Source organism: Diuraphis noxia, unplaced genomic scaffold (assembly GCF_037042655.1).
Source record: "Diuraphis noxia isolate RWA-SAM2 unplaced genomic scaffold, SU_Dnox_SAM2 contig0001, whole genome shotgun sequence".
Lineage (NCBI taxonomy): Eukaryota > Metazoa > Arthropoda > Insecta > Hemiptera > Aphididae > Diuraphis > Diuraphis noxia.
The window spans coordinates 63,387,676-63,400,360 of NW_028301711.1; the positions used below are offsets into that span (position 1 = coordinate 63,387,676).

A 12,685-nucleotide genomic window follows, 5' to 3' on the forward strand; every position below is an offset into this window, starting at 1 on the left:
AACCAATCCATACAGTACTATAATATAATTTTAATACAACAAAGCGAAATCATATGAGTACACTTTAAATACAGGTAACATAATATACGTTTTGTTTAACGCGTTCATACACTGTATAGTGTATACCTAAGAAATGAAGTATATCTAGAGCTCTAGATGGGCAATACCGAGGTTAAAGTTTTATAGAAATCTCAAATTTTACCATGAGTGCTGAAAAAAATAGCAAAGTAAGCTTAAAAGATGTTTTGTAATTCCATAGAATCAAAATTAACATTTTTATTTTGCATATTCTTAGATTTTTCTGAGTTAATTTTGGAGTTCTTTTGAGACCAGATTTATAATTAAAATTGTTCATATTTTATGAATTAATGAAATTTAAATGTAATTAACATGATTCCCAATACACGTGTTCAGAATTATCGTGAAAGGAGGAACTAATGAAATAATTTGTTTTATAAATCTGCGTTAATGCGTTGTCGGAAGTACTCATTTTTGCACACGTGAGACTATTAATATAGATACTTTATCTACTTGTTCGAAATTTGTTTGGAACTTTATTACAATATGTTTATTTTTTTTTTTTTTCATATATATATAAAGTATTTTATGTTATTTTCATATGATAAAAATTATTCAGAAATTATGATATAAAATAATAATTAATACTAGATATAATATAACTATTTTTGTTATTTATGCAATTAATATTATGTATAATTCCAACTACCGTCATTACATCTTACGATACGAATAATAAGTATTATACGTAAACATATGTGGATGAAAATAATTGTTTGTATAATATTATATATAATAACAATGTAATAATATATTGAATCAATATAATAATATATATATATTATTGCATCCGGATGATGGGACTAGCGAACACGTTGATGCTCGACACCAACGAGTACGACAGTTGCGACTCACCTGTCGGCTGATAGTTGTTCATCATTGACGACATGATGGGCATGTCCATGCTCGGCGAGCTCCTGATCGGCCTAGTCAACAGCTGTTGTTCGCTGGGATCGGGCGTGACGGGCGGGTGGGTTGCGCGCCAATACGCCTCCAAGTACTCGGATATGTGTTCACACGCTTCTTCCAGCTGATTCTCGTCCAGTATTACGTCGAACATCTCAGGTGGACATTGAGCTAACTTCTCGGACGCCACCATCTGCACGTTCAGGTGTCGGGTCTGCGACTTGCCCCTGGACTTTATCAAGCGCTGAAGTACCTGTAACAGTATATGCAATGGAAATTGTAAACTCAACATCTTTTTTGTTATAAGCTCGGCACTGATTTAACAGGTAATAAAGAAAAATAGATAGTATAAGCTCAGTCAAATAAAATATAATAAACTTGAAAGTTTGAATTAATTTGTTAATGATAAGGTACCTATATATTGTCGCGGACAATTTGTTGTTAAAAAAAATATCATTAATATTACATATCTTATATCATCTACCTATTAATATATTATTACAACTGTATTATATTATGTGCTTGTTATTAATGAAATCTTTACTACTTTAAAAAATGTCTCCTTGTAATGTTAAGCAAGTGTAACACCTACTTACGTTAAATATATACATTTCTGTCAATTATATTATGCTTTCTGACTGTAAATAAATAATAAAGTTTAAAATAAATAGATTAATTTTCGTTTTGGAATTTTGAAATTACGTTTCAGTGCTGTTTACAAAACCATCACAATAATTGTTGATTCAATGAAATCATTTTTAGAGGATAATAAGAATATCCTTTCTTTTGGTTATGCTAAAGCTAAATAGTCAAATGGTTCTCAAAAATATTATAAGTTAATAGGTACCTATGAGTAAATAGAGTACTATTTTTAATTCTAACAGGATTTAGATATCAATAATTTTTCATGAACTATAAGTAATATAAGTATTCAAAAATCGGGAGCAAACGTGTGCACATATTAATAGATATATATATATATATATATATATATATATATATAATCAATATATTTCGCTATATAATATTAATCTTCCGATTACCGAGTATAGTATATATATTAGAAGGTACTATGTCAAGTGTTCGAAAGTCATGTGTTAGAAAGTCAAGTGTTATAAATTTAAGTCTCATAAGAGTCATGTGTTATAAAACGGATTTCTCATAAAAATCATGTGTTATAATATAATATTTTTAGAGCGGCCAATGACCTATGTTGTCGAGGCTTTGTTCTTTATAATAATAAAAAAAAAATATATATATTATTAGAGTACCTAAATGTAGTAGCTAAATGTTATCTTTATTTGTTATCGGGGCGGCGTGGTGATGCACAATTATATCGTGCAAGAGGCAGTTAAGAATATAGTTTGTCATTAGTAACTCAGTCTACGAAAACGAATAGTCACTCAGACTACAAAAAGTTATTTTTTAAAGTTTTTGTATAATTTAATGAAAATGGAATTAAGTTTGACCGTCACTCCATCCATTCATGAGAAGCGTGATACATTGGATATTAATGGCTATTTATATATATTCAATAGACAATATCAACGAAAAATTGACGATAATCTTGTATTTTATTGGATTTGTCGATGCGGAGCACGGATATAGGCTATCATAAAAAATAATATTCATATAATTGATCCAAAAGGTAAGCCTTTTTCAACTAATGATCATTCTCATGGGCCAGACCCACAATATTTACAAATAAAAAAAGTTAAACAAGGCGTCAAACGAAAAGCCGATGAAACAAATGATACTGCTTCAAATATCTATCAAGAATCTATAATGTCAGCGTCTGTCGCAATTTCTTCACTAATTTCTAAAAACTCAGTTAGATGTTTAATTAAACGACGGAGAATGGGTAAGGAGTGTAAAGAGCCAAAATCAATTTCCGAAATTATTATTCCCGAAAACCTTCAACATACATTAGACAATAAATTATTTTTAATTAAGTCATTTTATCGTAAGACATTCTATCGTCATAATATTTACTACAATAGAAAATTGTTTGATTTTAAAAAATGCGTAATTTTGGGTAATGGACGGCACATTTAAATCTTGTCCTGCATTATTTAATCAATTATTTGTTATTCATGGATCAGTTGAAAGATGAAATAACAGAACGTTTGTTCCATTAGTTTATGCGTTAATGACTTCAAGAGATGAAGATTTATATATTCAGTTGTTCAAAAATATTAATAACTTTGCAGCTGAAAATGAAATAAATTTTGAAGAAAATTCAAATTTGGAAATAATTACTGATTTTGAGTTAGCATCAATAAATGCAATAAATGAAGTGTTTAATTTCGCAACACATTCAGCGTGTTTTTTTCATTTTACACAATCAATTTACCGAAAAATTCAAAATGTTGGTCTTAGCAATAAGTACCTAAATGACGATAATTTTAATCTTCTTGCTCGTCAAATACCAGCTTTGGCATTTCTTCCTGTTAATATGGTACGTGATGCTTGGAGTAATTTAAAAATGCAATTTAGCAATTACGAAAATGAACAGCAACTTGTATCATATTTTGACGAGAACTATATTAATGGTAAAATTCGAATGCGATATCGCAATAATAGAACACCGAAAAGAAATGAACCAATTTTCCCTCCTGAAATGTGGTCTGTTTCATCAAGAACATTAACCGGAACTCCAAGAACTTCAAACTCTGCAGAAGGATGGCATAATAAAATTCACCGTCTTCTTACAACTCACCCTGGTAAATTTTATTATTAATTATTTTTAATTATATTGTGTAACATAATTAAAATTTATTTTATTTAAGGTCTATACAGATTTATCCGAGGAATACAAAAAGAGCAGAAAGAAACAGAAGTAACCGTAGAACGCTTAATAACAAACTCAACGTCCATTTCCAAAAATACAAACGACCAAAATATCCGACTACAAAATATATGTAAACGATTAGAGCAGAACAAATTTAAAATTTTAAACATTTTTACAATTATTCCTTTTTTTAAATTGTTTAACATTAACATTTTAATTCACACATAATATATAGTAATTCAATTTTTTATATCTACTGTAATTTTTATAATACATAACTTTTATGACATATGATTTTTATGAGAAATATATTTTATAACATTTGATTTTTATGACACTTAATATTATAATATCTGACCTTATAACACATGACTTTCTAACACTAGACCTAGATTCTATTAGAATTGTTACCTATGATAGATATGGAAATTATATGAAATCTGATGGGGAGACGTTTTGCTCAAAGACGTTTTATGGGTGATATTCATCAGCGCACTACATAACAACATTTTTTTGATTGAAAATTGACAACTTTTAAATCATAGATTCCATTCTGAAAAATTATGCTTTTCCTGACTCTGATCTCCCTCCAGTTATGCGAGGAAGTGTATGGAACAACAATCCAAAGACAACAAATGGCGTAGAACATTTTTATCATTATTATAAAAGCTAATTTTACATGAGACATGTCCATTGTCCAAATCTAAAAATATAGCAATATTACAAATTCAATCAAAATAAAACTTAAAATTTAAATCAATAAAGATAAATATTATTAATGTTCAGTGATATACGTGATGATTAAATTAAATTATTTGGACAGTTAATATTGGTAAGAATTATGTAATAAATGAATAAACCAAATGGAATATTTAAATTAAATATACACAAAATTACGTTGCACACAAATTTCATTAAAATTTTAAATTGAATCAACAAAAATTAAAACATTTTTCATATATAATATAAGGAGTATAAACAATAGCATAAATTAAATCAATAAAAAAAATATAAAAAACGCCTGTTGATGCAGACAGTCCTAATTCCTAAACCTGTAAAAGTGAAAAGGGCAATTTTTGAAAACAATTTTACAAAGTAACTGAACACGTGTCATTTTCTGTAACTTCTTTTGAGTTTTAGTTGACTTTTGATATAGTAGTACGCGAACAGTTTTTATGTTTGAGTCATTTTAGAGCAGTTGTAAAAATTCACGTGCACAATCGAGTTCTGAAGTTTTGCGCTAACTAGTCGCAAAAAAGGGCTAAAGGGTGTACCCAAATTGTATAGTAGGCTAGCTGGATACAGAAATATTTCCCACCCCTCCTCTCACAGTTTAAAGACCTGATTTATAGTACATAACATAATAGGTAAATACATTTTTATTTCTAAAGCATATTTGAATTTTGTGGTTTTGTGTGAGTTTAACGATTGCTATGGTTAGTCAATAAAATATTTATCAACGGTGAGAAATTAACTTGAGTGAGTTTATTTAAGTTCATAACTTAATATATTTTTACCAAATAACTCTAAAAGTTAATATAGAACAAAATATTGATTAAGTTGTAAATAAGTTAGTAGGTTATTTTTTAGTTATCACCCAGGTAGGTAGGTACAATACATTATTAATTGAACTCTTTAATAATAATTGTGAAACTCTTAATTTTTTTAAATAACTTATTTTCCTAGTACTTATTATTGAATAATGTTCTGATTTAGGATATTAAAAGTTTAAGTCTACTAAATTATTGAGTCAAGAATTATTTATTATTTGATTAAGTAGATACTTTTATTTAAAATTATTGTCTATCCAGCGCGATTAAAAAAAAAAAAAAATAATTTGAAACACAAAATAGATTTGTTTAAATATGATTTAAATTTAACGTGTGTCTGTTATTTTTCAAATTAACTGAAAATAGCTGAGTAATTAAAATATTTAGTAATTACGTTCATTAAAAAATTAGCTAGTTAATCAAATTTAAAAGCTTTTAAAATTACCTTTTAACTATATGACAAATTTGCAAATAATAGGTACACTAAAAGTTTTTCTATAAATCGTCAATAGGTATGAGTATATAACATCAATGATGGAATATGAATAGGTAGGTTTAAATTTTACGAAAAGACATTCCCTCGCAAAACACCAATACACCATGCTTTTTATTCAGTCCCTGATGTTACATTTATGTAATAATTATATTGCAGTGTTATAGTGATCAAAAAGTCGTTTCATCATTTCAAATACCTAAATTTATACCAAAGCTTCAATTATAATTATCAACAATAATAATTTAACTATTTGTTAAAAATATGCGTTTTAGGGTTCGATCCTCAATGTCTGCAGGTTTATAAAACAACAATTATTATTTATATTCGATTTATTTTTATTATTAATATTATTACACGACTACGAGGACACCCTGGTAGTCAAATAAATTTAAGACACTTACTTTAGGTGACGAGACTTTTAAGTAAACTATGGTTGGTGCCAAAGAAGTTTTTGCTAATTGCGATGGGTGATTGATTGTATCACAATCCAAAACGACAAGCTATAAAAAAATTAATATTAAAGACGGATGAAATTATATAATTAGTTAATTGAACCTGTAGTGTTCGCGCGAGCTCGAAAATCCGTTCGATTTCCTGTTGTACGTCAGCCATAATATTCGATCTTGAGTTTGAACCAGGTTTACTTTCGATAACTGTTCTTTTCGAAGGATTATTGAGAAGAGATCTTTTGGCCAAAGATATATCAGCCATTACACGTGTAATAATTATTCTGAAAAAAAAATCAAATAATAATGAGAATAGCTGATTTTTCCATATCATAATGAAAGAATGAAAATCGATAAAACGTCAATTTCGTTTAGTAAAAACATTTTCCTTTAAATACAATTACAACTCTATAACAACGTACCGTCCTTCAAACCGATGTTTCAAAAAGTCGAACAGAGCTTTTTGCATCATATCAGTCACTTCGTACCCTTTGAGAGATGGACCAACAAGCACAACTGGTCTCATAGATGGTACGACATCGTATGGTGGTGTGGTTTCTTGCTTTTTAAAGAAAATTTTGCGTTTGTCTTTAGCTGTGGGAGCGGTTAATGTTGTTCTAGCGGATATCCGACCACTTCCAATAGGATCATCATCTTCAGCTATTATAAACAGAAGCATAGATATAAACAACAGTTTATTTAAATCGTATTGAATACTCAAATATAGATATTATTGTAAATTTAAATAATAATTTTAAACATTTAATAATTATTAGATTTTAATAACACAATACCTTTGAGCAAAACGTGATAAGCATAATGTTATGAATTTACGAGTGTGTCTAAAATATTTATTTCCTTATAATCATTTAATTCCATGGTCACTAACATAATACGTTATTGTTGTTATATATTATAATTTTTTAATATAATTATTTTCAATAAGATAACTCTATACCACATATTGTGTTGTTTGCGCCTTACAAACTCTCAACATATCAAATTTTGCATTAGGAATAATATATTTAATAATGTTATTTTTAATATTACAATGGATCGGCATATTATATAATTTGAAAGTATAAGAATACTATAGGTACAGATTTTTCTCAATATTTTAATTTTCAAGAATGTTATGGTCATTTTAAATTTCGCAAAAATATGTATAGTTTGTAAAATACTCACAAGTCACTTAAAAATTAAAATGTAAAAATATCAAAAACCTAACCTTGAGAATTACAATCAAAAATTTAGTACGAGTTAGGTAAAAATGATACACAGACCGCTAGTTGCCCATCTCCATTCCCCGCTATACAGCAAAAGCTAGTCTTTATTGATTATATTTCAGAAGAATTTTAAAAATAATTAATCATATTATGGCTAATATGATACGCGTTTCGTATTTATAAATACTCCATTCAATAATAAAAATGTCATATATAAAATATAAAAAAAAAACAGGTAAGTAGATGTCGCTCTTCTGTACAGTAAGAAGTGGGATATTAGTTACAAGTGAATAACTGTAACGGATGGTATTAAATTTGAATTCAATGATATAATATCATAACGAAAAACGATTCTGAACGGAGACGGTTTGCCAGCCTAAGATATTTTATACTATATTAATTATATTGTTATTATTTCAAAAACAAGTGTAGGCACCTATAAAAGAAATTCCAAATTAATCAAATCAGATTATATGTACCTGAATCACTTAGTCATTCATACTATATACAATAAACTATAAAGTATTATAAGTCATTAACAACATTACAATCAGAAAATAAATACTTTATTTTACACTAAAAATTTCAAGTACTCACGAATAACATTTTTAAATTGCGACAATATAAAAAGGGCCATGGTTCATCAAACTCATATATACAATTCAATACTCAGACTATCATACTTTCCACTGCATTCAAATGTAATCTTGATCCAAAAGCCAAATAAACCTCCTGGTTCTACCTCTTCCTACAGGCCAATAAGTCTCCTATCTTTCTTTGCAAAAATCCTAGAAAGACTACTGCTCAAACGTATCGCTCCAATCATGGCTGAAAAACAAACCCTCCCCGATTATCAATTTGGTTTTCGTAATTATTCATATTCAACTATACACCAAGTCCACCGCTTGGTAGATGCAATTTCCTACTCTCTTGAAAAAAAGTTATATTGTACCTGTACTTTCTTAGATATTTCTCAGGCATTTGACCGTGTTTAGCATCAAGGTCTGTTATACAAACTGAAGTCCTTCCTACCTACATCATACTTCCTACTTTTCAAATCTTATCTCTCTGATCGCTCTTATAAAATTTGCTATGGAACTGCCACGTCTGAAATAGCAAGTATAAATGCTGGAGTTCCTCAAGGTGACATTTTATCTCTTTTACTCTACAATATCTTTGTGTCTGATCAACCCACGTCTCCAAACACCTCAGTCGCCGACTACGTGTATGATAAAGTGATTATCTCGATTAACGATGACCCGTTTTTGGCCTCCGCATATTTGCAAACCCATCTAGGCATGACGGAAAGAAGGTATACCAAATGGAAATTTAAAGTAAATCAAAATAAATCAGTGCACACTACTTTTACACTAAGACAAGCACCTTGCCCAAGGGTACTATACTTTATGGCATCTCTATTCCCTCATCACCTTCAGTAAAATACCTTGGTCTAACTCTCGATCAACGCTTAACCTGGGATCAACGAATACTTGAAAAAAGACTATCCCTAAACAATCGGCTACGTATGCTTAAGAATTTAATTGGTAACAAAGCCACCCTATTAATATTAAACTCCTCTTGAATAAAACCTTATTAAAACCCATTTGGACATACGGATTGCAGCTATGGGGAAATGCTAAAAAGTCAAACCTGAATAAGATTCAAGCTTTCCAAAATATGACCTTAAGGAAATTATTTAACGTCCCTCCATACAAATCAAACCATACCCAACATTTAGATTGTAACTTAAATTCATGACGAAGCTAAACGTTTTTATAAAAAATTTCATAACTGTCTATCCTCTCATTCAAATCCACTCATTAAAAACTTATCATCCCTCACAATCCCAGGTAGCCCTCCAAGGCGACTTAAACGTAAATGGTGCAGAGATTTATTACTTTAAATAATAACATATAAGATATAATTAAATATTTAATATATAATTTAAATACTAACATATTACTAAATCACTAATATGATAAACCAAGACGAAAGTGTCATCAGTGGGTGGCTTCTTTCCTCAAATTTATGTAAATCACCCTATTATTTGTTTCCCTTATCGCACATACACTTATTATTTCTAAGATATAGATTGTATATTTTCTTCTAAACATAAAAAAAATTTTAAAAAATGCAACAATATAACTAAAATTGTTGTTCTGTTTTATAATATGTAATTTTGTCCAAATTTGAACTTAAAAAAACTATTAAAAAAATGTGTTTGAATAGTTTTTCAGATTTCTTTTTGTCACAGAATTAACTACTTACGTGAAACCTTGATTAAAATTTTCAATCCTTAGCTATTAGAGTTAAACGTTTTATAAATTTTTAAAAACTAAATAATTAGTAAATTTTCAATTTAATAATTTTATTGACATTTATAGAATAAAAAATTTAAAAAATTTAAAATTTAAATTTGTTCTATTATATAATATATGTATTCTAATCATTATATTATTCTAAATAACTTTAAAAGATTTGAAATATTTTGAAAATGTTATCAAGTAAGTATAGGAATTTATAAAATAGGTTATTTACATATAGTGCAAATTTCAAGTATTTACGGTGATTCATTTTTGAATAATAACAAAATAAGAATATCGACACAAGAGAAATCAAGTGAATATCCTATTATGTTGTAAAAATTCAAAATTCAAACGCTCATAAAAATTTAATTTGACTTTCCGGCAGATATTTTGTATTTGATTAAAGTAGGCAATATTTATGAAAAATATTGTATTGAATTTTAGATTCTGAGCGGAGCGATGAATGTATTGATTTTACCATGATGTGCACTAAGGATATTCACTTTTTACATAGGAAACCACCCCCAAAGTTTGAAATTGAAGCATTATTTCGACTAGTTATGCTGTACACAGACACAAAAAAAACACATCATTGTAAAATCAATACATTCATCACTTCGTTCAGAATCTAAAATAATAATAGGTAGAACATTTTTTTTCAGGACTTAAACGAATAAAAAGATAATCTAAATATTTTTATATAGATAAGATAAAATTAAAAATATGTTTAAATAGATAAATTATCTAAATAAATTTACAACACTACAGTAATTATAGTAATAACAAAATCAATTATTAAACATTTAAACGTATTTATTAATTAATTACTCGATAATTGCCGTAGATAGACTAAGTTAAACGTAGTGCATAGATGATAGAATGATTGACATTTGTAACGGATGAAAAGTCCTAGATAATAGTTTTCAAAAGTCAGGAAAAACAAAGAAAAATTGAGGGTAAATTGAGATTTTTATGTAAAATTGGTTTTCGACAAAACCAAATTTTGGTTTTTAGCGTGTAACTTTAAAAAAAAATGACTATAGATACATGACATTTTCACCGAATGTTTAACTATATTATCTACACAACATAAAATGTTCAGTTATTATACATAAGTTTTTTTTAAATTAATGTTGACAAAAAAATTTTCACTTGTAAAAAACCTTGAAAATGTAATAAAATGTTCCTCATAAGTTGTTATTAGCGTAAATTAAAAAGCGATGAATGTATTGATTTTACCATGATGTGTGTTTTTATTTTTTTTTTTTTTGTGTCTGTCATCACGTTTTGGGGCAGTAAAAATGCTTCGATTTTTGACTTCAGTACCTCGTTCGATCAGAAAGTGAATCTAGTTGGTACTTTGGGGGGTCAAAAGTAAAAAATTCTTAATACTTTTCTAAATAATCGAGAAAAACAAACTAAAAATTAAGGGAAAACCGGGAAATTTTACACACACTAATTTTTCGACAAAATCGATTTTGGTTTTTGATGTAACTTTAAAACGAATGAACATAGATACATGAAATTTTCACCAAATGTTTATATAAGTATATTCTATCCACCATGCAATTTTCAAAAAATTTCGACTTAAGTTGAACTATTCATAGGCATTTCAAATTTTCGATCATTATTAGTTTTTTTTAAATTAATATCGATAAAAATTTATTTGTTAGGCAGAAAAGCTTGAAAATTTAATACAAGGCTCTTAACATATTGTTACAATAGCAGTAGCAGTTGAAAAATAAAATAAATTCATAGTCACAATTTTTTTTTATAAGCATTCAAAGTTTGAATTTTGACAAAATACGTAAAAATTACGAAAATTCACAAATTATTTTAAGCTAGAAATTCATAAAAATTTTCTTTTTAAATCTAAGATTTCAAAATTTAATACAAGATTCCTTACAAGTTTTTCAATCTTTATCACAAACAAAAATTCCACCGGAAATTCAAATTAAATTTTTATGAGCATTTGAAATTTAAATTTTTACAACATTGGATTTTCACTTTTAGCGATTTCCTTATTTTGCTGTAACTCTAAAACAAATGACCGCAGTACTTGAAATTTTCACTGAATATTTATATAGGCATTTTATATATTTGATACAATTTTCAAAATAATTAGATTTGTTTTGAGCTGTTTACTGACATTTTAATTATTCAACTTTTTTAGTTTTTTTTTCTATAAATATCGATAAAAATTTATTTGTTCGGTAGAAAAGCTTGAAAATTTAATACAAGGCTTCTAACACATTGCAACAATAGCAGTTAAAAAATATTAAAAATTCGTAGGCACGATTTTTTTTGATACGCATTTAGAGTTTGAATTTTGACTAAATACGTAAAAATTACGGCAATGTTCAAATTATTTTATGCTAGAAATTCATAAAAAAATTTTATTTTAAATCTAAGATTTGATTTTTCATAATCTATAATATATCCTAGACAGATAAACCGTCTTCTCTCAGAATCGTTTTTCGTATACAATGATATAATATCATTGGATTCAAATTTAATTACATCCATTACAGTAACCTATTTGTAACCTACTGTACAGCAGAGCGACATCCACGACTTACCCGCCTTTTTAGAATTAAGATTTAAAAAGATAGAATTTTGCGAATTTCTAACTCAAAATAATTTGCAAATTTTTTTGATTTTTACGTATTTTGTCAAAGTTGTAATAAATATTATTGTTAAAAATACACACATAAAAATATTTACTGTGAAGGAAATTATTGAAAGACTTATTAAAAATTAAAAATTACCAAAATTTATAAGAAGTTGTGGTATGAAAATTTTAGGATTCGTCGAAGATACACCTTGTTTGTCTGAACGTCCTAAGGGAATTGGTCGATGTTATTTATGTGGAAGAGCAAGAAACAA

The 12,685-nt window shown here is 27.6% G+C and overlaps 2 protein-coding genes across 2 annotated transcripts in view; one reads left to right on the forward strand and one right to left on the reverse strand.

Moving 5' to 3' along the window:
• LOC107168906 (voltage-dependent L-type calcium channel subunit beta-3-like) overlaps positions 1–12,685 on the reverse strand; it is a 78,159-nt gene that overhangs the window by 14,269 nt on the left and 51,205 nt on the right. The window contains exons 5-8 of the mRNA XM_015518458.2: positions 6,690–6,927; positions 6,377–6,551; positions 6,223–6,321; positions 934–1,237 (exon numbers count right to left, since the gene is read on the reverse strand). Of these exons, the coding sequence (XP_015373944.1) occupies positions 934–1,237; positions 6,223–6,321; positions 6,377–6,551; positions 6,690–6,927 (816 nt within the window). The remainder of the gene's footprint in view (positions 1–933; positions 1,238–6,222; positions 6,322–6,376; positions 6,552–6,689; positions 6,928–12,685) is intronic.
• On the forward strand, positions 2,389–4,003 carry LOC149061240 (uncharacterized). The gene is made up of 2 exons (XM_089215577.1): positions 2,389–3,707; positions 3,774–4,003. The coding sequence occupies exons 1-2, from the start codon at positions 3,134–3,136 to the stop codon at positions 4,001–4,003; spliced, it is 804 nt and encodes a 267-aa protein (XP_089071703.1). The 5' UTR covers positions 2,389–3,133.

Bases quoted from the DNA above. Each gene is read 5' to 3' on its own strand.
- LOC149061240 (XM_089215577.1), top strand. From the start codon at position 3,134: ATGACTTCAAGAGATGAAGATTTATATATTCAGTTGTTCAAAAATATT. The intron at 3,708-3,773 runs GTAAATTTTATT...ATTTTATTTAAG, and splicing joins TCTTCTTACAACTCACCCTG to GTCTATACAGATTTATCCGA.